Genomic DNA, 26,913 nt, shown 5'->3' on the forward strand with positions numbered 1-26,913 from the left:
TTTTTCCTTTTTAAGCAAAGAAATTTTATTTTAATGTGTGTTTTTATCCACATGTATAAACATTTTTTATAAAAACTTTAGTCATCTTTTCTGTTTTAGTGGTATAACTTTTCTTGTGTGTGGAGATCAAACCATTTTGTTACATCAAAAATTTAACTTTACTAACTGGAAAATCCCTTGTTTTAATTCCATTACCATATTTTAAAGAATAATGGGGATCTTTTTGGAAGGTGTAAGAACACCCTGTGTGCAAGTGTTCTTTTTTATTTATTCCGTAAAAGTTAGAAAGCTGAGCTTAACTTTTGCGTAATGAACATTACAAATATATGCTCTTGTGCAAAATCTTAGTTCTTTGTGGATAAAGGTCACTCTGTAACTTCAAAAATAAACAGTAAAATGAACATGTGTTTGTTTATGTGATTAAATAACTTATTTTATGTTAATTGAAAACAAATGGCTGATTTTTAAGTTGACTTTTAGTATTTGAAGTTGTCATTTGAAATTATCCATAACCCCTTGCTTTTATTGAATATCAAATTGCTTTTTAAAGTGGCAGTTATACTTCTTCATTCCACCCTCTTTTCCTCCTTTCAGACAAAAGACAACATGTTGGCAAATGGTAAGCTGGATGAAGATTATGATGAGGAAGAAGATGAAGACTTGATGTGGAGGGTTCCAAAGGAGGAAGTGGATTATGAAGATGATTTCTTAGAGTATGATCAGGAACATATTAAGTTTATAGATAATATGTTAATGGGATCGGGGGCTTTTGTGAAGAAAATTTCTCTTTCTCCATTTTCAACCAATGATTCAAATTATGAATGGAAAATGCCCAAAAAATCATCCCTAGGTAATATACCATTTTCATCTGATATTGATGATTTTGATTATAGTTCTTGGGATGCAATGTGCTATTTGGATCCTAGCAAAGCTGTTGAAGAGGATGATTTTGTAGTAGGATTCTGGAATCCATCAGAAGAAAATTGTGGCATTGACACAGGGAAACAGTCAATTTCTTATGACTTGCATACAGAGCAGTGTATTGCTGATAAAAGCATTGCAGACTGTGTAGAAGCTCTACTGGGCTGCTATTTAACCAGCTGTGGTGAGAGAGCTGCTCAACTTTTCCTCTGTTCTTTGGGGCTGAAGGTGCTCCCAGTAATTAAAAGGAGTGATTGGGAGAACACGTTGTACCCCAACAAAGATAATTTCAACAGTCAGCAAAAGAATCTTTCGGTGAACTATGCTTCTATCTCTGTAGCCAATTTACAGTCTTCTTTATATAAAGACTTAGAATATGGCTGTTTGAAGATTCCACCGAGGTGCATGTTTGATCATCCTGATGCCGAAAAAACACTGAACCACCTTATATCAGGCTTTGAAAATTTTGAAAAGAAAATAAACTACAATTTCAAGAATAAAGCTTACCTTCTTCAGGCATTTACTCATGCCTCCTACCACTACAATACCATCACTGGTAAGGTCTCCTAAAATACAACTTTATTCCTTTATAAATGAAACTTTGTATTGATTACCTTTTGGATTTGTAGAGAGTTATACCTTTATGTTCATACCAAGTGTTTACCTTGTTTGAGAGGCAAGCTTTTTGGAAAATATGAAAGCATTTATCCTTGTCCATGCTGGCATTCTCAATTCTTAAAAAAAAAAAACAATTCCTGCAGGAGATAGAGAGAGTATTGTGACATGGTAGAAATTTTCCTATGAGCCTGATTATGCAGTTCATTATTGAGCTTTGCTTCCTCCCCCTGGCAGTTTTTTCTCCCCATTTGCCTTAAAATCTGCTCTCTGTGTCCATGTCCTTCCTTTCTTCTGTTGTCAGTTGCTCCTAGGAGCTCGGATTCCTCTTCTCTTGAGACCAGGGAATGTTCTCTTTAAACACCAAATCCCTGCAGATCACAACCATTGTAAGGTTTCCATCTCCCTTTATAGAATATCTGTCTTGTCTCATAGGACCATTCATCAGTGGTCTTCCCTCCCACCACTGAAAACAAGATTTCCCTATTCTTTCTTCCTTTGTCAGTCTCTCCCTTTGCACATTCGCCCATTCTCCTGTAGTCTTTCTTTTTCCTAAGAGACTATAGTAGTTATTTTCCCTTCAGTGTTAGCCTTTGACTTGTTCAGCCTGTATCACATATTCCCCTCTGTCATCTTCCTCCTTTTTTCTCTGTTTATGTGCCTTCCACAATGAAGGTGCTCTTCACCTGTAGGCAGAGTATTGTGAAGTTTAGTCCATGATATTTTTCCACTATCACTTATATTTGTCTTCTACTCTCACTCTTGTCCCCTGTGCATTTAGAAAGAAATCTCTTAATGGTTTTTCTGTTATTCGTGGTTGCTGTATTTGTTTAACCTTCTTATATTTCTGTTGTCTGGGTTTTTGAGAAGCAAATTATTTAACTACAATGTATCTTGGAATTTGCAGAAAAGGATTTTTTTTTTCTGGAGGCAGTCTGGATTCTTTTGCTCTTTGTTTTCTGCATTCATAAGTTATGTGCAGATTTCTTGTATTATATTTTGCCTTATGGTGTTGAAAATTTTTGACTTGTGTTCTTCTGGGAGCCTTATAATCCTTAAGTTGTCTGTATACATCCTGTCTTTGAGATCAGTATATTTTGCTTGTATAGAGATCATGTTTTCTTGTAATGTTAACATTATTTGCTTCTCTTTCATTTTATGCTTCACTTTTGTGTGTTTGCATTCCCAATCAGTTGTTCTCTCATTTATTTCCTTGGTGAGCCTTGCTGTGATAGATTAAAGTTTTTCTATTCTGCCAATTATTTTTACTTTAAGGTCAACAAATTCTATTTTCACAATTCTTATTTTTCTCCTAAGCTATTCAAGCTCACCCTTCTGTGGTTCTGTGCTCTCTTTGGAATCTATTAGATCCTCTGCCTTACCAGGTGATGATTCATTTTCCTTTTTCTTGCAGGATTTATTCATTGTTGTCTGGACTCTTTTAATTGATCTGGTCGCTCTGTCCTGTTGCTTTGTCTGTGTCTGCTCAAGGTTTTAACAGAATTTTCTTCCTCCTGCAATGTTTGATAATTTTAGTCTTTTCCCCTCTCATAATTGCTTATCATTCACTTTCCAGCTCCTTCCCCTGGGGTAAGTAGTGCTATAATTCTGGAGCTAGACCTCAAAGCTTTCTTAGCCTCTTCCCATGCTGAGCATTTCACAATCTTAGACCATGTAGACAGCTGAAATTGCTTTATCTCTTGTGCATAATTCCTGTTTTAGAGAAGTTTGAGAGGTATTGAAGATCAGAGAAAATGTGAAGTCCTCCATCTTGTTGGTCTCGTGACCCAGAAGTCCTATGCTTCCCAATAATGCCTATTTAAGATGACTTTATCCATAAATTGGTTCCTATACTTTAGATGAGGCTTCATATCCTTTTTTTCTGTCTGATCTCAAGGAAAAATAAAAGCGCTGAAATTGCTTCAAAGCCCATCCGTACTACATGCTATACAAGGGCTTCCTGATCTCCTGACTTGCTAGTCTCATTCTCCACCCCCCTCACTTTCTACTTACTTTGTTTACTCTTTATAATAAAAATAATAATAATAATAATAGTTACGTATGGTGCCTGTTATGTGTCAGGCCCTATGCTAAGTGCTTTACAAATGATATTTCATTTGATCCTCACAACAACCCTGGGAGGTAGGTACTGTTGTTATCTTCATTTTACAAATAAGGAAACTGAGGCAAACAGAAGATAAATGAGTTGCCCAGGATGACACAACTAGTAAGTATCTGAGGCTGGATTTGAACTCAGGTCTTCCTGACATCAGGTCTAGCGCTCTGTCTACTGTGACACCTTCCTGTCTATGTGCATGTGTTGTCCCCTCTCCTCTAAAAAATATAATTTTCTTAATTCTTATCTTTGTCTCCCCAGTGGCTGGCACAGATTTGTTGCTTAGTAAATGCTTTCTGATTAATGCTATCAATGATTCTTGAATCAACATACATAGGGAGAGACTGTCCTTAGAATATTTCAATTAGCAAGGTCTTGCTCACCCAGAAGAGAAATTTTTAAAAATCACCATAAGGTTGAATTGTACATGAAACAGTTGGAGGTTAGAGGCCTGGCTTCATAATGATGGTGTGGGGTAAGCAAAGGACCCAAAGGTGAAGTTGAAATTTTTATTGAACTTAGATGAACAATTATTTAAATTATTTTAATGAGTTCTAGAAAAAGTTGTTGAAGCTCATTCCTCTTCTCAACCCTTTACAATATGTCTTCTAACCTTAATACTCAAATGAAAGTGCTCCCTCCAAAGTTATCACTTATCTCTCAATTGTGGAATTTGATGCTTTTCTGGGTCTCTTTTCTTCTCTTTACACTGTCTATAGGTGATCTCATCAGCTCTCATTGATTTGTGGATGATTACCATCCATGTAACCAGCACCAGTCTCTTTCCTGAGCTTCAGTAGCAATTGCCTCTTAAATATCTCAAATTGCATCTCAGCTTATCATGTTCAAAACCTAACTCATTATCTTTTCCCAAAAACCTATCTCTCTATTTCTGATGAAGTCACTTCATTTTTTCTAGTTTCCCAGCTGCATAACCATGGCGTTATCCTTTATTCTTCCTCACTCTATGTATCCATACAGTTGCCAAATCTTGCTGTCGCTACCTCTGCAAGATCTATTGTGTCTTCTACTAACACAGCCCTTTGTGACCCCTAAGCTTTTAAAGCCCTTTACAATCTGGTCCTGAGCTATTTCCAGCCTCATCGGACCTCACTCCCCCTACCACACTGATCCAACGAAACTGGATTTCTGTCTGCTTCTCACCCATGACACTCCACATCCTCTCTCCATGTCTTTGTTCTTACTATTCCCCGTTCCTGTCCTTACCTCGGCCTTATAGAATCCCTTTAATTCTTAAAGTTTCAGATCAGGTACCACCATTTTCATGAAGGCTTTCCTGATCTCCCCAACAACTTGTGCTCTTCTTCTCAAACTACCTCATATTTAACTACTTTCTATTTATTTTCTTTATATTTATTCAGGGGGTACATAATTATGTTGTTGTCTGTCCCACTAAAATATAAGCTCCTTGTGAGTAGAGATACTTCATTTTATGCATTTGTATCCCCAGTGCCTAGTGTAGTACCTGACATGTGGTTTTTAATAAATGCTTGTAAATTGATTATTGATTGTTATAGTTAAGGCTACTGGAAACAAAACTGATGGAAAATATTGATGTTTTATACACATATTTCTTTTTTATTCATTATTGAACCTGAAAACTCAAGAGACTTTTAATGAATAAGTCTTTTAATCATTTCTAAGATAGTAAAAATGATAGTTTATTATGACGGTTTTGAAAATCTGATGACAAATTAGGTACGTTTCAAATCTTTACTCATCTCACAACTCTTTACTTTCCAAATCCATAGGTAGGTGTCAGAATCCAGTCCTGTTAGTTCATATCTAGAAAATGACTTTACTTTTCCCAAAAGACATGTTGAGTAATATAACACTGATTATGCTGAAGTAATGATATATGACTGAAAATATTAGAATAATTCACCTGTTGACCACTCGGTCAAGTCAGTGCCCGAATATATGATGTTGTTAAACTGGAAATTACTCCTTAGTGAGGTATCATTCAGGTTTTTATAACTGATGAAATAAATGACTCATTTTGGAGTATAAATTTTAGCGTGTGAATTTTAATTCCCAATGTCTTTTAGAATATTATCCCTCAAATTAATGTATCTTTCTGAAATATGTTAGCACTAAAAACATTTTTTCTCAAAAAATCCATGATAACAAGTCCAATTAAATTGCTGTGTGATGTTAGGTAATTAGTCAACTTCTCATACATAAAATAAAGAGGTTGGATTGGATGTTCTGAGTTCCCTATTAGATCATCCAGCCTATAAGTTTATGCAAATACCTTTTTAAAAAATGCATCTTTAAGTAAGACCAGTTCATAGATTACGTAAAATTGCTTATAAGGAACAGATTCCTTCTTGTGCACATACAGATACTTTAAAGATAACATTATACCTTTTGTTTTGACACCATAATAATAACTAGATATTAATTACTACCACCTGCACCCCTTCTCTCTGCTGGAAGGTGGGGGCCGGGGTGTTCTCCAGAGCCAAGATTGTTTCTTAAAATCATGCAGCTCTTTTTAGTGGTTTCTTTTGCATTATTGTAGTTGTGAATATTATTTTCCAGGTTTTCCTTACTTTTCTGTACGTCTGTTCATAAGTCTTCCCAGATCTCTTTCAGTTCTTTATATTAGTTGCTTCTTGTATCACAGTAATATTCCATCATTCATATGTTCTAATATACTTAGCTATTCTCCAAAAGGTAAACACCTACTTTATGTCCAGGTTTTTGCTGCCACAAAAAGTGCCAAACAGGTAATATTTTAAGAATTTGCTGTGACAACTGCTTTAAAAAAAATTTACTTCCTCACAGATTGTTATCAGCGCTTGGAATTCCTGGGAGATGCAATTTTGGACTACCTCATAACCAAGCACCTTTATGAAGACCCACGGCAGCACTCCCCAGGAGTTCTAACTGACCTACGATCTGCTCTTGTCAATAATACTATCTTTGCATCATTAGCTGTCAAGTATGACTACCACAAGTACTTCAAAGCTGTTTCTCCTGAACTGTTCCATGTTATTGATGATTTTGTGCAGTTTCAGCTTGAGAAGAATGAAATGCAAGGAATGGATTCTGAGGTTAGTGGTTTCTGAATTCAACATAACTGTGTTGCAGTGTATTTGTAACCTTATAGTTTGATGTTTTACAGCAGCATAAAGAACAGGTGAATGCCATTGGAAAGTTAGTGGTAAATGTACATTGAATGCCTTCTGGGGAAATTTTCTAAACTTATCTCAGGTCCTCAAATAGCTCTTTTACAACTGTGATAGAGTGCAAATGGCCCAACAATAGAATCCACTCAGATTCTGTTTTGGAACTTTAATCCTTGAGAGCACAGTGATAGGTGCACACTTCATTTCAAAGGACTTTTTCTTACCATTCTTATTAGACTTAACTATTTTACATTCTCTCCTATTTACTGTGGTAAAAATAGTGGCAATCAAAAGAATTAATCAGTCAGTAAACATTTATTAAGCACCTACTATGTGCCAGGCACTGTGCTAAGACATTTTAATTTGGAAAAAACCCCTGTGCATTATATAGTTTTTCTTTGCATACTGGACGTTTTATGTCACCTAAACAATTCCAATTCTGTTTGGAAAGGGAAGATATTATTTTTGAAAAAAATAATCACAGTTTGGTTTTCATGCATTGACATTTGGCAGGCTTTTCAATAACTTCAAAAGATTCACAGGGGAGCTAATTCTGATATCTTTGAGGCGTAGCTGCAGTTTTAGATTTTTAATAGGAAAAGATACTAAATCTAATGCCTTTCAGATTTTTGTATCCATTCCAATCTTTTGGCAAGGCATCCACAAGCCTCCTAATACTAGAAATAAAATAATTTCCTATCTTTCCTCTTAGCTTTGTTTTCATTTAAAGTGTCAAGAAAACTTAATTTACTCCCTAAATAACCTGCATCCTTCTAATTACCTTACCCTTAGTTCATGGCTTTTCAACTGTATTAGTAGAATCATTAGCACAGCTTGTGGCCTTTTGATACAAGGGCTAGTGATGGGAAGAGTGGATGCTTCCATGAATGGAGCCTTTCCATTTCCTTGACTTCTTGTCTATTATGTAGGATTACATTGAATGAAAATTAATTAAAACTCATACTCTTACTTTTTTCTTCATATTTAAAACTTTATGAAGTTAGCAACAGTGCCAGTGTTATTTAGAGTGGAAATGCTTTTACATAATATAAATGTTCAGGAGTCATTTTTTCTAAAAGAATTTATCTCAATTTTCTCTAGAGAAATTTAAGCATACAATTATATGAGTTGCTTGATATTACTTTCTCTTTTCTCCTTTGATGTCAGTGTATCAAGCTGTTTTTGTAATCTTAGGACCATCTCTCTGTTCCCATAAATAAAAGTTTAAAAAAGTTATAATCAATAGTGTGATATATTTATAATGGTGGTATGTACTTTTTGAGGGGTTCTTGTGTTTTCAGTTGCTGTATTTTTAGCTGCAGGTAGCTTGCTGCTACATATAGCTGAAGAAGAGGTGCAGGTTAAAAATGGAGTAGTATGCCTTGGCAAAGTTCCTGTCATTGGAGGTCTTGGGAAGGATGTTATAGAATGACTTTGGTAGGGATTGAATTCGATGATGTCAGATCCTTTATAGTTCTCAGATTCCATGATTTTAAGTACTGGGAAGTAATCTTTATTTCAGAATAATAAATAATTTTTCATTGCTGTGTCAATTTTTTAGGGTTTATATTTTAAGTACCTTTATTGCTTCTGAAAGGTATTGGGATTGATAGCTTCAGTTCTTAGCTTATTTTGTTTAGCAGGTGGAAATGATAGTTTTAAATAATGTAACTCCATTAATGTAATTCTACCTTTCCCAGAAAGAATCATTATGATGTTGAGAACTCTGCGTTCTGTTTCATTCAAGACATTCAGCAATAGTATTATTAGAGGATTTGATGGGGGTTAAAGGTAGTGAGTGATGTTTGTCTACTAGGAATCATATTAAAATGAGCTTGTTAAATGTTAACCAGTCACTCAATAAACATTTATGTGCCTTTGCTGTGTCAGGCACTGTGCTAAGTGCTGGGGATAAAAAGAAAGTTAAAAGGCAGTCTCTGGTCAGGAGTCAGAAATATGGGGGAGACAACATGCAAGCAACTATGTACAGACAAGCTAAATACAGAATAAATAGTAAATAATCAGCAGAGAAAAGGCACTACCATTAAGGGAATCAGGAGAAGCTTGTTACAGATGGTGGAATTTTAGCTGGGACTTGAGAGAAGCTAGGAGAAAGAAATGAGGAGGGAGAACATTCCAGGCATGTGAGAATGCTGTGATAATACCCAGAGTCTGGAGGTGGAGTGTCTTGTTCAAGTTGCTGCACGGATGCCTGTATTGCTAGATCACAGAGTATGGAGGGGAGAGAGGAGAGTGTATGATATAAGAAGACTGAGAAGGTGGGAATAGTGGGTTATGAAGGGTTTTGACTGCATAACAGGATTTTAATCTTGAAGGTAAATAGAAAGCCTTTGGAGATTATTTAGGGAGAAGGGGAGTTGTGACATAGTTAGACCTGAATCTTAGGAAGATCAGTTTGACAGCTGAGTGGAGGATGGACAAGCATGGGGAGAAATTTGTGGCAAGGAAACCAACCTGCAAGCTATTGCAATAGTCCAAGCATGCGGTGGTGAGGGCCTGACTGTACCAAGGTACTGGCAGTGTCATAAGACAGAAGGGGGCATATGCAAGAGATGTTGTTGTGAAATTGACAGGCCTTGGCAACAAACTGGATGTAGGGGGTGAAAGAGAGAGTGAGAGATGATACCTAGATTGTGAGCCTGGGGGACTGGGAGGTTGGTAGTGCCCTTAACAGTAAAAGGGAAGTTAGGAAGAAGAGGAAGTTTGGTGGGGAAAGATAATGAGTTCAGTTTTGGCTATGTTGATTTTAAGATGTCTGTGGGACTTAGAGTTGAAGTTGTCCAGTAGGCAATTGGAGAGGCAAGTCTAGTGGTCTTATTCTAGTGGTTAGGGCTGGATACGTAGATTTGAGAATCATCAGCATGGAGATGATAACTGAATTCATGGTGCTGATGAGATCATCAAAGGAAGTAGTATAAAGGGAAAATAGAAGAGTGATCAGGACAGAGCTCTGTGGGCCACCTACAGTTAAACAGGACCTGGATAAAGATCTCGCCAAAGAGACTAAGAAGGAACAGTCAGATAGGAAGAGAACCAGGAGAGAAGAGTGTCACAGTAGAGAAGAAAGTATCAGATAGAAGATGATTATCAAGTGTCAAAGGTTGCAAGAGGTCAAGGAGGATGAGGTTTGAGAAAAGACCATTATGTTTGGCAAAAAAGAGATCTTTAATAACTTTAGAGAAAATGGTTTTAGTTGACCGATGAGGTCTGAAAAATCAGCCACAAAAGGGAGGAGAGATACAGGATAATAGTTAGCAGGGATGGAAGGGTCAGGTAAGGTTTTTTGGAAGATGGGGGAAGCATAAGTATGTTTGTAGGCAGTAGAGAAGCAGGTCGTAGTCAGGGAGAGATTGAAAATAAGTAAGAGTGGAGGTGATGGGTGGGGCAGTCAACTTGAGAAGATAGGTTAAAATGAGGTCACTTGGTATAAGTAGATGAATTTGTTTTGGCAAAGAGAAAGGCTACCTCTTTATATTAGACAAGTGAAGGAGGAGATAGTAGCAGAAAGACCTGGGTGATGTTAGATGAGAAGGGAGGGGTGAAGAGGGAGATCTTGATGAGTAGCTTTATTTTTTTCAGTAAAATTTGAGGCAAGTTTTCTCTGCTAAGAGGGTGGGAGGGATGGAGAGCCATGGGAGTTTGGAAGAAGAATAAATAGAAGATTTGCTGTGATGAGTGGTATAGGGAGTAATTATGAAAATGTGAAAGGATTGCCTTGCCAGAGAGGTTATATAACATAAATATGTGGTAGACCCAATTTATTGATTTTTCTCCAGCAACAATTAGCAGCACCTGTGTAGGAGCAAAGGTGGGAGTGATCCAAAGTTGAGACTTGGCAGGGAAAGATCTTTAATAGAATAAGGGGGCAAGGGAATCAAGAAGAAAGTGTAGAGTTGAACTGGTTTATCAAAAGGTTAAGATGGGGAAGGGAGGGGAAGAGAGAGTGGCTTGTGCATGGATGATGACCTGGGAAAGAACTGAGAGGCAAGGGATTGGAGGTCATGATATGGACAAAGAATAGGCTTTGGGGTTGCAAGAGAGTTGTGGAATGATACCAGATTATGATCAGATAAGGCAATTTCAGAGTTCATGAGTGTGTAAATGGTGCATTTGTGAGTGATGATAAGACCAAGAGGATGACCATCTTTTTGTGTAGCTGAGGTGGGGTGGAAGAGTAGATCAGGTGAAATAAGTAAATTGAGGAACTATAAAGTTATGTGTTTTGAAGGACTATATGTTGAAGTCTCTTAGTATGAGGGCAGGAGTGAAGGAGAAAAAAGACTGAGTTAGACACTGAACTCATTAAAGAAAGAAAGGGGCTGTCTTGGAGATCAGGAGACGACAGCCACCAGAATTTCTATTGGATGATAGATATGGATTGAGTGAACCTCAAAAAAGGAGGGGTTACTGAGTGATGGTGGTGGAGGAAAAACCTGGAAGTGGCAATGAGGAGCAAAGATTATTCCAATTCCCCGACTTCAGCCAGTGATTCAGGAAAATTCTACACTTTATAGCCTGCCATTCCCACCTTTTCAGTGTTTTTATACCATATACTCTCTTGTCTCTCCTCCATACTCTGTGATCTAGTAACACTGGCCTCCTTGCTGTAATTTGAACAAAACTCCCTCCTCCCTGGCCTCTCATTCCAGCACTGGCTGCGCTATCACAGATTCTCCTTGGGAGCCAGGTCTTAGTGAGAGCCAGAAGATGGAGTGTGAAAGGAAAAGATGTAAGATGAAAACATGTTTGTTGCCTGTGGAGCAGGCATTCTGAAAAGTATATGGAATGGATGAGTAGCTTTAGAGTGTGATATTGTTGGGGTTGGGTTGAGGTGAATGGGAATAAGGGATCAGGCAATGAGGGACAGGGAAGGGGGTTTAAATGATGATCTCTAGGGGTTCAGAATTACTAGAGTAGGGACATTATGACCAAAGGGTCATAATTTGTTAACTTTAACAAAGGGTTAATTTGTTAACTCTGCAAGAATGAGTTTTAGGTATACTTTCATTGTCTTTAGGGGTTCGACCTCTTGGTGGATCCTGCTATAGGCAATTCAAGTAAGGGGACAGGTACTTAGAGTTGGAAGGAATGTTGTTACTCCCTTTCCCCTAAGTCCACCTCTTCCCCCACTAACTCTACCCCAGTTGAGCCCAGGCACCAAGCACCAGGTAACTCAGAACCTCAAAAGCTATGTAAGTCACAGAGAGCCCCAAATACTCTCATTATCTGTCTCTCCCCCCCCAATTTGGAGAATTCCTCAGGATAGCACCTCTCATAAAGTAATTATTGTTTTGATTGATGTAGGTGTTATATAATTTAGATCTAAGTTAGTCTAGCTCTTTAGTATGTGACATATTCTTTAAATTTTTTTAAAAATCTGAACTTAAGTACCCCCCGAAATGAGCACTTCCATATGTAAAAGTAGAACACAAAATAAGGATTGTACAAGAGACTGAATCTTGATTTCACTGCTTACTTCTTTAAGCATATAATAATTTGAAACTTTTATTTAAAAAAAAAACTGTCCTGATTATACTCTCTTCTGAATTTCCTTCTGTATATATGCTTTTTAAAAAATGTTTCCTTGGCCTTCCTTTCTTTAACTTTTTTCCTTTTTGGGAGCACCACCATGGGTAGTCTTTTCCACCCTCCATTCCCCCATCCTCTCTAATTAAAAACAGGAAGGGGGCGAGGGAGGGAAGAGCTCTTTTAACAAATAAGCATAGTCAAGTAAAACAAATTTATATAGTGGCCACGTCCAAAAATGTATGTTTCCTTCTGCACCTTGACTTCATCATCTCTGTGAGGGGGTTTAACGTGCGTCATCATAATCCTGGAGACTGGTTGATTGAAAGTTGTTTTTCTTTATATTGTTGTCATTGTATAAATTGTTTTCTGGTTCTGCTCACTTCACTTTGCATCAGTTCCTATTTCCCAAGATTCTCTGAATTTGTTTCTTGTCATTTGTCATTTTTCTTTTTAGGCAATTGGGGTTAAGTGACTTGCCCAGGGTCACACAACTAGTAAATGTCAGGTGTTTGGTTTGAGGCTGGATTTGAAATCAGGTCCTCCTGACTTCAGCGCCGGTGCTCTGTCCACTGTGCCACCTAGCTGCCCAGTCTCTGGTCATTTCTTACAGTACAATAGTATTTCATTGCATGCATATATTCAATTTGTCCATCTATTCCCAGCTGATGAATATCTACTTAGTTTCTAGTTCTTTGCTTGTTTTTTCTTCTTTTAATCTCCCCCTCAAGACCTAGAAGTGTGTTTTGCTTCTGATCACTTCTTACCCAGTATCATTTCCCCTTTTAATCCTACCTTTCCCTCTCTCCACCTATTTCCCTGTCAAATTTGATGTATTTCTACACCAAACCTGTGTGTGTGTGTGTGTGTATGTGTGTGTGTGTGTGTGTGTGTTCAACCTTCCTTTGTAAGGTTCAGATAAGAGTGAGATTCCTCTGATGCTTCTCCTCCCCCCCCAGTTAATTATAAGAAGTAGTAAGTTCCACCCCCTTCTTTCATCTTTCTACACTAGTGTGTTTCTCTTACCTTCTTTTCTTTCCCCATTTAAAATTCTCAGAACAGAACCAGTCCATTCCCAGCTATCTTGGACGGAGGCAGGGTTGGGAGCAGGGGATTTCTGTCCAGAAGAACATAAACTTTCTGAACTTCCTCCTCTTGCTCTTCCTTTTCCTCCTTCTCTTCCTTCTCCGAGCTTCTCAGGGGCCCCTGACATGTGTTGTAAAGGTGGCAAGGTGACACTCCCCTCCCTGACCACCCACATTGCCTTCAGCATCATCTCCTGGCTTTGAAGGTTTTTTTGGGGCATGGGAGGAGGTATTTTCACCACAGTGAGGAGTTAGGGAACTTACCTGCATCACCCCCAGAGCACTGTGACCTAATAGGGATAGGCCCATGACCTTTGGGGAGAGATTTCTAGGGGAAGTCCTTTGTGACTTACCAATTCTAGTTAGTTCTTAAAGGAACCCTACACTTTTAACTCCAGCATGTTTTTTGTCTGTTAATGAAGCACTGCTACCTTTCTCCCCTCCCCGTCCCCTCATTATTAGTGGGACGAAACCTCCCAGACTAAAAATTTGACCTCTTGTTCTGACGTATAAGAGGAGATTACTTTGGAGTGTATGAAATTTCCCTCTAAACCCTTCACTTTTCCTTATTAGCAAAAAGTCAGTCTGGAAGAGCAGCTCGTTGTCTCTGCTGTCATTTGAATAAGGTATAGACTTTATGTGAGTTCTTTCTCACTATACCTTCACTCCTTTGGTCACTGGCTGTTTATTCTGCAACTGAGTCATCAGGCCATCTGGAGCCAGCCTAAGTTTTGTACTGCTGCTCCTGCCTTCTCATTGTGAGGGCTTCTGTCTGTTATCCTGAGGAGTAGCCAAGTGATAGAATGTTTAGTCCCTTTAGTAACCTTGGGGGTTAATCTTTTGTTCCCAGATAATCCATCTCTGAAATTCTGGGAGGCCCAAAGGATTAAATCCTTTTACCACTGAACACCCTTGCAATCTTAGGCTTTCAGGCACACAGACACTATACTTCATGGGGAGTATTCCATCTCCCATGGATGTCTTCCTCCAGGGGATTCCAGCCTCTAAAAAGCCATCCTAATGGCAATGCTCTTTCCATTCAACTTCAGACACCAGTTGTAGTACAAAAAGGTAGAGAATTGGTCTCGAAACGTGACATTGATACTCAGGAGTGGCAGTTGTGGGAAGGGATGCCAGCAGAGAACAGCATAGGTATGTGGATCCCATTGTCCCTAGTTTCACAGGCCACATATGAGATTATTGGTTCAGTTTTGTGGTGGAATGCACACTGATCAAAGGCCCCTGAAGGCCAAAAGCCATTTAAGGTTCAAACTTAAATAAAATTTTTAAAGAAAGAACTGATGTGGTACTTATAGAAAACTGTCCTGTCACTAGTGAGGTGAGGTAGTTGCGGGGGCGGGGGGGGGCGGTGTTATGGACCACTGAAATGAGGGCATTTTCTGAATTGCCTAATAAAGAATGAGGGATGAAGGGCAAGGAGCCAGGAAAATGAACTCTCAGTCACAGCATAAAAGTGATGGTGTCAGGGGAAGGTTGGGGAGGAGGCATTCTGGGGGCAGTTAAGCTTTAGCATACATGCGTCCAGGGGGTGGCTGGGACTGAACCAGTCAACTGAGTTTTATGGGCTCATAGTTGAATTTTCAGATATTTCTATATGTTACAGTTCCTTGTAGGGGGATATTTCTTCCTTCATTTACTCATCTCTCTAGCCTTAGTTTCAGACCTTTGCACCATGCTGCCCATACTCATCACTGTTACATTCTTGATGCTTTCTCCAGGGAGCCTTTTTGGTTTCACTGACTGGATACAGTCTGGCTGTGCTAGGAGACTGCATTCTTGTTTACTTATTCTGCTGTTGACTATTCTAGTGACTGTTGCCAATGGCCTTCTGGCTGATGTTTTGGCATTTCTGGGATTGAAGAAATGACTTAATGTAATTTCTCATTGGATTTTTTTTTATCATTACTCAATTCAGGATGATTTTTAGGTTTTTGCTGTAGTAGATATGTAGGAGCTGGGCTGGCTGTATGTACACTTTCAGGCATCTGTCTTGGCTGGAAGTATCTCCATAACTGGTATTCTAAACAAAAAAATAGTCTTCCTGTAGCAAGAGTTCTTTTGCTTAGTTAATTTAGTGGTTTGTTTTTATTTTTAGTTGTATTGTCCTTTGATTTTTTTTTATATATGGTTACAGCATTGTGGTTTATATTTTGTTTGGAATGTTGAGAAAGTTATTGACCTTTACTGAAATGAAATATCAAGGAAAATGATTATGTCATGTGAAGATTAGTTTTAAAAATATATTATTTTTTCCCTTGATAATAACTGTTCTTTCTTTTAACAGCTTAGACGATCTGAGGAGGATGAAGAGAAAGAGGAAGATATAGAAGTACCGAAGGCCATGGGAGATATATTTGAATCACTTGCTGGTGCCATTTATATGGATAGTGGAATGTCATTGGAAATGGTTTGGCAAGTCTACTATCCAATGATGCGACCATTAATAGGTATTATTTACTTTCAAGAAATGATGAATTGTAAAATAATTTATTGCTCAGGGAACATTATTCATTTATGTTTTCAATCTGATTATAGAAAAATTTTCTGCTAACGTGCCCCGTTCTCCTGTGCGAGAATTGCTTGAGATGGAACCAGAAACTGCCAAATTTAGGTAAGAAGATGGAGGCTCAAGTCAATTCAGCAGTCATTAAGTTCCTGCTACACATACGTGGTTCTCCTATGTGATAATTCACTAAATGACAACACTAATAATAACTAATGATTCCTAAAGGAGAAATGATACTTTTTCATGTAGAAACTCCAAGGATGAGTAAAAAAGATCACCAGGCAAGAGAGTTCGAAGCCCCAGGTGCTGGTCCTGGCACTGCCTTTATTAACCATTACTGTGGGCAAGTCACTCCTCTCTGAGCCTGGGTTTTCCCATTTACAAAATTGGGATAATTCTATGGTATCACAGATTCGTTCATAAGATTTAAAGCTGGGAGGGACTTTAAGTGATCATCTAGTGCAATCCCTTTACTTCACATATGAGTAAACTGAGGCCCAGAGTAGTTAAGTAAGTTGCCTAAAATCTCACATATATAATAAAGAGAAGAGCTGAGGTGATTTTTAAACTCTGATATTTTGATGTTATAGGATTTCTCTGAGGAAAATGCTTTTCAAAATTGTCCCTGTTTATTTATAGACAGATATAGATATACCCATATGAAAAGATATATCTATATCTTTGATGTTAGTATGTACTCTGTATTATGGCTTGTTGGCCTGAGTGAAGGGGAGAGAGAACTTCTAGGAACTTAAGTGTATTTATTAGGTATAAATATCTATAACTTAAATTGAGATTTTAAACTTAATGATTTTTTAAAATAAATTGGTTTTAAGGGAAGTCATTTTAATATGGTTAAGTATTAGTCACATTATCAGATGTGGGTTAAAACCAAATCAATCTTGGTCTCTATTGCTGTAAAAGTTTTATAGTCACTAAAAAATCAGAATTAATAGTAATTTTATTTGTAAGTCTGCCTGCTCATCATTTCTTGTAGCACTAGCACAATAGTATTCTATTACATATGTATACCAGCCATTCCCCAGTTGATGGGCATCCCCTCAATTTTATTTGTAAGGGTTCTGTCATTTCAACAGTCCCTTCCTTGGTAATTTATGTCTTCTAGCTTATTTGCCCACAACACTTTTTAGTTTTACCGTTTTATGCTGGACTAAGGAACGAAGGCAAGGCTAAATCTCTTTTTTGTGCCGTCTCCTGGGTGCCGGATGTGATTGAGCTTCTCATGAGGAATGTTGGTTTTCTTTCAGCCCTGCAGAGAGAACCTATGATGGGAAGGTGCGAGTTACTGTGGAAGTGGTAGGGAAGGGAAAGTTTAAAGGCGTTGGCCGGAGCTACAGGATTGCCAAATCTGCAGCTGCAAGGAGAGCACTACGAAGCCTCAAAGCAAATCAGCCCCAGGTTCCCAACAGCTGAGACTCCCACTTGGAAACAAAGAGTAAAACTGAGAGTAAAACACATTTTTAAAAGAATTTTAAAGTTGATGTTGAGAGGAACAAATTGAAGACAGAATTTAAGTTTGTTTGAAAACAGAGTAGTAGCAGAGTCAGACATTTAACATGTATAAAAAATGTTGGAACTAATGGTAGTTTTAGTCTTTTGCGCAAACACAATCTTGTCTTCTTTCCTCACTTCTGCTTTGCTTAATCACAAGAGTGCTTTAATGATGACATTGAGCAAGTCTCCAAAACCATTGTTGTCAGGTCTTTTGTCAGTGCAGCTTTGCTTAGTGTTAGAAGGCCAGGGAGCATACAACTAAAGCAGTTGCTAGATTTCTGTAGTATGATCTTGAAATTCCTCCATCTGTGCACTAGTGCCAGTCATGAACCAGTTTATAAACCGTACTGAATGATATGGTATGAGAGAAAGTAAGTGTGCCAGTCAGTATTGTCCTCTATTTCCATGTTATCTTAGTGTCAGATGACGTTCCCAATCATTATTGCACTTATTAGTTAGGGACGAACTTATCATTGAAATGGCTGGGCTGGCATACTGTTAGAATAAAATTTCAGTTTTCTGATGCCACATGATCTTGCATAGAAAAGGTTCTTGCCTTAAAAAGTAAAACCCTCATGGATGTGCTTTTTTTATTTCTAATCTTTTTAGAACAAATTTATTTTTCATTCCCAGCATTTTATCACGTGTCATATAATGAAACAGCTCAATATTTACAATTCATTAATATAGCTGGATTATAATACGTTACCTTCATAGTGAACGTACATAAATTATTTGAAGAGAAAACACAGAAGATATGGTTAATCTATGGAATTTTTTAATGCCATAAATACAAGTGGTCTTTGGCTAAGTCTTTAATTTCTTTGAAAAATGCCAGCTAGATAGTTCTAATTAAGGGAATGTTTATGGGGAAAAATTTTGCCATGGAAGCCAAGCCGTTGCTCTAACAAAATAACCTTAGACATATCACACCTAAAATATGCTGCAGATTTTATAATTGATTGGTTACTTATTAAAAAGAAAAAACCAGAGCACCTTTACACTTAGACTTCTCATAGGAATTTCTTACTGTGCTTTTCACAATGTTGCATGCGTGTGTCACCTACCAAAGCTCTGCTGTTAAATGCCAGGAAAGTTTCATGTTAGAGATAAACTGCCGTACTCGGGATGCCTGTGATTTAGGTCATTGATTTAGAGAAACTAGCTCATTGTTGTTTCAGTCTATTTGGAAAAAAAAAAAAAAGAGGAAAAAAGTTGCATTTGTAGGCTTTGGGCCTAAATTTCTTTGATTAGATTTGGTAGGCACTCTTCACTTAAATACCTCAGTTCTTTTATTTTTCTTTTGCATGCATTTTTTTTTTCTGTTTGGTGCTATGTTTATGTATTATGCTTGAAATTTTAATTTTTTTTTGCACTGTAACTATAATACCTCTTAATTTACCTTTTAAAAAGCTGTGGGTCAATTTTGTACTCCCACCAATATACCAGTAGAGGTTTGCTGCAATTTTGCTCCATTAATTATGCTTGAAGTTTGAGAAAGCTGAGCAGAGGTATTTGATGTTTTCCAGCCATCAGTCTGAACTTGATGCTTCATGTAATGCTGTTTTTGATGTGTTAACTCACAATTGAATACTGTATTCCTTGCTTTTAACTGCTCCAGAGAACAACCCTTTGTGCATGCACACGAAGAGAACTGTCAGCTCCAGCTTTCAAAGAAGCCTGAATGACAGGGGAGATTGTTAAGCTTCTTGAAAATTAAGCTTATTTATTAGACTCAGATGTCTTAAAATTTAAATTGAGATTCTAAATTATTTAATGAATTTTAAGAACAAATTAATTTTAAGGAAAATAATTTTAATGTGATGTTTTTAAAAAAAAATCTCAACCTAAGATATAGCATGCTAAAACCAAGTCAATCTTGATCTGTATTACCATACATTTTTATAGCTGCTAAAATAAGGATCGATATTAATTTTATTTGCATTGGTTATATGTGGCAGTAGTTTCAACAATCCCTTGGTAATTTATAAACTACCTGATGCCAAAAATTGAGGTTTTAGGATAATTTTAAGGAAATGAATAGAAATGTTAATTTTTAGAAAAATTAATAGAAATTCCATTATCTCCTGGCACTAAGATCAAATGTTTTCAAAGTGACACGACATTGGAGAAAACATTCCTCACTACCTTTTTTAACTTAAAAAAATTTAGTAATCTCAGTTGATATTAAAATGAAATTAGGTCATAGGATTCTCAGGGGTTCAAATTTCCTGCTGCCATCAAAATATTTTATCAACAGCTACTCCATTTTTGTTGGGGGAGAAAGAGCTTAATTTAATTTTTATCTTGCCTTTCTGAAGCATTCAATGATCCCCTCGTTAACTAGGCAAGACTATGACTTAGGTATCTGAAAGAGGTATCTTGTGACTGCTAAACTATAGTTCCTGCTGCTGATATGTTTTTGATCCTATAAATTTCTTCCCAGTGTAACCTCATCGAAATGTTTTGTATCCATGTATTAAGACAGCTCATCCTATGTTGCCATGTAATAAAACTTTGTATTCCCTTCTGTTCACGTTTGCAGTGTTGAGCAGAAAATACTGTTAAAGATCTGATAGTTTGAGGAATAGTCAGTCATAGGAGACTGTTGCAACTGATCTTGAGAGGGGATCTGCACAGACTCCTTCTGAGAGGATTGTGTGGGGCTTAGTTGGCATGAACCTCCAAACATTTAAAGTTTTTTCTTAATTCTATCATACTGTACTTTCAACAGTTTTACTATGCTGCGTTTTTAATAGCTTTTTTTTTTTTGCGCTGTTCTGTTCATGTAGCACAATAAAGCATTGCACTTGGTACCATGCTTTACCTCATTTCAAGGAAAATATGCTTAACAGAGAGGAAAAAATGTGGTTTGGCCTTGCTGCTGTTTTGATTTACTGAATTTGAAAAAGATAATTATAATGCCTGCAATGTGTCATATACTTGCACAACTTAAATAGGTCATTTGAAATGTCTGTGGCATTTTTACTGTTTGTGAAAATACAACAAAGATGTGTTAACAAAATTCTTAATTATGTTTTAAAATTGTTGGTTATATTTTTATTGTTATGTGAAATGATTAAAATTAGAATGACCTCTGACACTCCTGTAATTATCTCTGAACAAACCAATATTTCACGTACCTGGTGTACTAGATTGGCGTCCGAAAGAGTCAAGCGCCTGAAATGATACACCCTGTTTAAATATCGAGAAACTCTGGTTCTGTTTGTTAAGTTCATAACTGCTATTATTCACATAACAGCATTGTTCTTTCAGCATTGTTACTGGAAATTATGCTGTGACTTCAGAGTACAGAATATAATAGAAATTTAAGCCAACCACAGCACAGTCTCAGAACTCATTGAAAGGCCCAGTTGACTTAAGACTATGAATGCTGAGGTAAAGCTTCAGCTCCTTTACATTCAGACAGTGCCACCCAGCTGAGATCCTGAGACCTCTATTTACAATATACATAAAATCCATCCCTCCTGGGGCTTTCTTATCTACAGAAAGGAAACTCACTTGTCATATTTGTTACCTTATAAAGTGATTTTAAGTATGTTCAAATGTGTATATTTTTCAACCACTGATTAATTTTCAGGAATTTATTTCCAAATGAATTCCTTTATTTTATACTGTACATTAAATGTTTTTAAGTAAGATATGCCATTTTAAGACCAAGACTATTATTAAAAATGAATATCAAAATTGTGGTTACACCAGTTGGGAAATTTCCATTGCGGTAGGCCATTATATATTCCACTAGCATTTAAAATGAAATTTTCAAAGGTAACTTGTAAATACATTTCAATCATTCGTTATATCGATTTTTTCCCCAGCCCACTTCCATGGGCAGCAACCACAGACAATTTTAAATTGCTTTGTCAATGCACTCAATATTCACTGCAGCAGCAGGTTGTGTAGCAAAAAGCGCAAATGTTTTGTGAACAGGAATGGAAAATTGCAGGCTTTTTAAAATTGTAAATAGTTTTGATGTAAAAGATGGTTAAAATCAAGTAGAATTAATAACAAATATAATTTGATGGACAATAAAATATTTACCATCACATGCTGCAGCTGTCTCTAAGGGACATAAAATGTAATTCATTCATACTGTAATCATGCTGCAGAATTTTGCAGTCTGCACCTTATGGATCACAATTACCTTTAATAGTTTTTTTAATGTAATAATTGTAGCTGAGTATATCTCCAATAAAGTTATGGTCTGTTCACTTTGAGTCCTTTTATTTGTTTTATTGCAAGCTCTAAAATTTTCAGAATTGAAGTAAGGTAGATTTTTGTTCTTATTTAAAGTGCTTACACTTTAGAATTTTTTAAAATGCAAATTCACTGAACTGGGTAATTTTATGTTTAAAACTCACTTGAATTAGATAAAGGAAAAAAACATTTAGTGTCTACTCTGTGCCGGGCACTGTTGTAAGTGCTTTTACAAATATTCTCTCATTTGATCTTTACAACAACCCTGTAATGTAAGTGCTGTTAGTATTCTCATTTTATATTTGAGGAAACTGAGGCAGAGATTGAATGATTTGCTCAAGGTCACATAGCTTATTAGTGTCTGAAGCTGAATTTGATCTCAGGGCTCCCTGACTCCAGGCTCAGTGTTCTCTCTATTTTGCTACCTAATTATTAAATTTTCTAAAGCACTAATTTACTAAATTCTTAAAGCACTAATTACTAAGTTTTCCTCCATGCAGCCTTGGAAAATGAAGTAATTTCAAATTACTTGAGAGTATCAACATGATATAATGTAAGTTTAGGAATTAGAAGATCTATCTGGTCTCTTAATTTTGCCATGAATCGGTCATATGACCTTCAATAAGCATTTTTATTATGTGTCTACTACGTTCCAAGTGTTGTGCAAAGCGATGGGGATACAAAAAAAGACAAGACAATTCCTCCCCACAAGGAGCTTACAGTCTAATAGGGGAGACAATATAGAAACAATCTTGGACAAACAAGATATATATGAGATAAACTGAACATCATCCCCAAGGAAAGGCAACCACATTGAGACCTAAGGAAGGTTTCTTGCAGAAGGTGGGATTTTAACTGAGATTTGAAGCCAGGAGGTGGAGGTAAGAAAGGCAGGAGGGAGAGCCAATGAAAATCACTTGATTCAGGAGATGGAGTGTCTTGTTCAAAGAGCAGCAAGATCAGTGTACCTGGAATGAAGCTTGGGATTTGTTATTATTTTGATCACTTCAGCAATGAAGCTTAGATGGCATGTCTGTCAGATTTGTGGATGACACAAAGCTAAGAGGGATGTCTATAACAGTGGATACAGAGGATTACAGAAGGCCTCTGACTAGACTTGGACCAAATCTAATCAGAGGAAATGTAATAAGGATAAGCATGAAGTCTCACACTTGGGCTCAAAAAATCAACTCCACAAGTACAAGAAGAAGGAGGCATCCTAGGCTCATTGAGAAAAGGTAGGGTTTTGGCAGATTCCAAGTAAACTGATACGGCAGACAAAAGAAAAAAAAAAGCTAACTCTCTCCTGCTTACAATGCTTGTTGCATAGTTCCTAGAATGAGGGAAATGATAGTTCTGTTATACTTTAGTTCTGTTACATGTTTGGATCAGTCTTCATCTCAATTAAATTCAGTAAACAGAAAGAGCCTACTTTGTGCTGGGTACCGGGTTTACAGAGCCAAAAAGAATACCATTTCCAGCCCCCAAGGAAAGCTTGTATTCGTTTGCTGTATTGTACCACATTTTAGGAAAGGTATTTGCTAGGTTGGAGGAAGGTGACCATGATGAAGGACTTTGATCAGTACACATATAAGTTGAAGGAAATAGGATGTTTTGCTTAAGAAAAGAATTAGGACAGTTTTAGTTGTCTTTTTTTTTAATGGTAATTTTTTATTTTTTTTTTGTTTTCAACATTTACTTCCACAAGATTTTAAGTTCTAAATTTTCACCCCATCTCACCCCTCCCCCTGCCCCAAGATGGCATGCATTCTAAATACCCCTTCCCCTAGTCTGCCTTCCCTTCTATCTCTCCCCCGCTTTTCTTATCCCCTTCCCCTTCAATTTTCCTGTAGGGCAGGATAGATTTCTGTGCCCCATTTCCTGTATTTCTTATTTCCCAGTTGCATGTGAAAACATTTTTTTTTAAACATGTGTTAAAACTTTGGGTTTCAAATTTTGTCCCTTCCTCCCTCCCCACCCACCCTCATTGAGAAGGCGAGCAACTCAATATAGGTTATACATGTGCAGTTATGCAAAACACTTCCATAGTAGACATGCTATGAAAAACTTAACTCTGTTTCCCTTAATCCTATCCTGCCCCCCCCCATTTATTCTATTCTTTCTTTTGACCCTGTCCTTCCTCAGAAGTATTGGCTTCTGATTACTCCCTTTCCCAATCTGCCCTCCTCTCTATCATTCCCCTACTCTCTTGTCCCCTTCCCCCACTATTTTCCTGTAGGGTAAGACAGATTTCCCCACCCAATTGAGTGTGTATGTTATTCCCTCCGTAAGTCAAATCCTATGAGAATAAGATTCACTCATTCCCTCTCACCTTCTCCCTTTTCCCCTCCATTGTAAGAGCCTTTTCTTTTCTGTTTTTTTTTTTGTAGAATAATTTACCCCATTCTACCTCTCCCTTTCTCCTTCTCCTAGTATATTCCTCTCACCCCTTAATTTTATTCTCCAGATATGACCCCTTCATTTTCAACTCACCCTGTGCCCTCTATCTATCTATATCTATATATATGTACATATAATTTTTTCCCCTCCAACTACCCTAATACTGACAAAGTTCTCATGAACTACAAATACCATCTTTCCATGCAGGAATGTAAACAGTTCAACCTTAATAAGTCTCTTATGATTTTCTCTTTCCTGTTTACCTCTTCATGTTCCACTCAAGTCTTGTATTTGAAAATCAAATTTTCTATTCAGCTCTGGTCTTTTCATCAAGAATGCTTGAAAGTCCTCTATTTCACTGAATGACCATTTTTTCCCCTGCAGGATTATATTCAGTTTTGCTGGGTAGGTGATTCTTGGTTGTAATCCTATCTCCTTTGCTCTCCGGAATATTATATTCCATGCCCTGCGGTCCCTTAATGTAGAAGCAGCTAAATCTTGTGTTATCCTGATTGTGTTTCCACAATACTTGAATTGTTTCTTTCTGGCTGCTTGTAATATTTTCTCCTTGACCTGGGCATTCTGGAATTTGGCTACAATATTCCTAGGAGTTTTCCTTTGGGGATCTCTTCCAGGAGGATATTGGTGGATTCTTTCAATTTCTATTTTGCCCTCTGGTTCTAAAATATCAGGACAGTTTTCCTTGATAATTTCTTGAAAGATGATGTCTAGGCTCTTTTTTTGATCATAACTTTCAGATAGTCCAATAATTTTTAAATTCTCTCTCCTGGATCTGTTTTCCAGGTCAGTTGTTTTTCCAATGAGATATTTCACATTGTTTTCTAATTTTTCATTCTTTTGGATTTGTTTTACAGTGTCTTGATTTCTCATAAAGTCACTAGCTTCCAATTGCTGTATTCTAATTTTTAAGGAAGTATTTTCTTCAGTAATCTTTTGGACTTCCTTTTCCATTTGGCCAATTTTGCTTTTTAGGGCATTCTTCTCCTCATTGGCTTTTTGGACCTCTTTTGCTGTTTGGGTTAGGCTATTTTTTAAGGTGTTATTTTCTTCAGTATTTTTTTGGGTCTCCTTTAGCAAACTGTTGAGTTGTTTTTCATGATTTTCTTGCAGCACTCTCAGTTTTTCCTCTACTTCTCTTACTTGCTTCTCAAAATCCTTTTTGAGCTCTTCCAAGGCCTGGGACTGATTCATATTTTTCTTGGAGGCTTTGGATGTAAGAGCTTTGGCTTTGTTGTCTTCTTCTGGTTGTATGTTTTGATCTTCTTTGTTACCAAAGTAAGATAATGTAGTCTGACTCTTTTTGCACTGCTTACTCATGATCCCGGCCAATTACTTGAGTTTTAAACTCTTTGTTAAGGTAAAAGTCTGCTTCCAATGTGAAGAGTGTACTGTCCCAAGCTTCGGGGGTTTGTACAGCTGTTTTCAGAGGTACTTCTAGGGACCTGTAAATTTTCAGTTCTTCCAAGGTGCTATGATAAGGGAGGTGTTTCCTAACCACAGCCACAACAAGCTCCAACACACCAGTGTTCCTCCGAGCCCCAGAATTGCCCCTTAGAACTGTGACCCAGATCAAAGCACGGGCAAAGCAAGGGATTCCTGCCTCAGCACTGGCAAAGAGATCCTTGTAATACCCCTCTGATCAGTCACTCGATTCCCCCTCAGTCAGTGGGCCGGAAGCTCAGGAAACAGCCGCTGCCCCGAGGGCACGCTAAGGGTCTTGTGACTGAGACCTAGCTCCTCTCTCACGCAGTCACAGACTTTTTCCACTGACCTTCCACGTTGTCTTTGGTATTGCTGGGTTGAGAAGTCTGGAAACCGCCACAGCTGCCCGCAATTCAGTCCTCTGAGGCCTGCTGCAGGGTCACTGCGGCCTACGCGCCCACGCCACACTGCGCCCCTCTCCCAGCCGGGCGCGATATGCCTTTCTGATCAGCCATCCAGGCTGTCTTTGGCTGGAAATTTGTTTCACTCTATCTTTTTGTGGGTTCTGCTGCTTTAGAATTTGTTTAGAGCCATTTTTTTTAGGTATTTGGAGGGCTTTGGGAGAGAGCTCATGACAGTCACCACTTTCCCTCTGCCATCTTGGCTCTGCCCCCCTCCCTTAGTTGTCTTTTGAGACCTGTAATGTAGTGGGCATTAGACTTGTTCTCTTTGGCTGAAGAGGGTAGAACCAGGAAAAATGGGTAGGAGGTTTTAGAGAAACATAAATATCTGCTTGATGAAAGGGAAAAAACAACTCCTTATAAATTAGAGCTGTCCAGAAATAGGATAAGCTGCCTCAGAAGGCAATAAGCTTCCCTTCACTAGGGGTTTTAAAGCACAGGCTACAGGACTTCTTGTTGAAGATATTGTAAAGGGAATTCTTGGACAACTATAGGTTGGACTAAATGGTTTCCAAGGTCTCTTCCAGCTGACATCATGATCTTGAGTGTCTTTAATCTTTGAAAAGTGATTTGCTGAATTTGGTGCAGATGATAATTACTTGGCTTACAGAAGTAAAATAGTAATTATTGATGTCCAGAGAAAGTAATGATACTAATCTGAAATTATTTCAAATTCCTCAGTCTTAGAAGATGGGTAGAAAAGTATATTCTTCCCATTTTACAAATGAAACAAGTTTTAGAGAGGTTAAGCATCAGAACAGGTTTGAAACTTAGGTCTCCTGACTCTAAGTGCCCTTTCGACTATGCCAGACTTGACTCCCAGGTTACTGTGGTAAAACTTACCCTTCTGTGATGCAAATCATAAAAATCACGTCCCACAAGGTAAGCTGATGTTTTAAAATCATTTTTT

At 37.5% G+C, this 26,913-nt stretch overlaps 1 protein-coding gene across 5 annotated transcripts in view; it reads left to right on the plus strand.

The window, feature by feature from the left end:
• DICER1 (dicer 1, ribonuclease III) overlaps nt 1-21,719 on the plus strand; it is a 96,144-nt gene extending 74,425 nt beyond the window's left edge. For all 5 annotated transcript variants that reach the window (XM_027856534.1, XM_027856533.1, XM_027856535.1 and 2 more), the window contains 5 exons: nt 595-1,477; nt 6,464-6,732; nt 15,745-15,907; nt 15,996-16,071; nt 17,235-21,719. In XM_027856534.1, the coding sequence (XP_027712335.1) occupies nt 595-1,477; nt 6,464-6,732; nt 15,745-15,907; nt 15,996-16,071; nt 17,235-17,400 (1,557 nt within the window). In that variant the 3' untranslated portion in view covers nt 17,401-21,719. The remainder of the gene's footprint in view (nt 1-594; nt 1,478-6,463; nt 6,733-15,744; nt 15,908-15,995; nt 16,072-17,234) is intronic.
• The last annotated feature ends 5,194 nt before the right edge of the window (nt 21,720-26,913 follow it).

Source organism: Vombatus ursinus, unplaced genomic scaffold, assembly GCF_900497805.2.
Source record: "Vombatus ursinus unplaced genomic scaffold, bare-nosed wombat genome assembly UNPS02011572.1, whole genome shotgun sequence".
Taxonomy (NCBI): Eukaryota; Metazoa; Chordata; class Mammalia; order Diprotodontia; family Vombatidae; genus Vombatus; species Vombatus ursinus.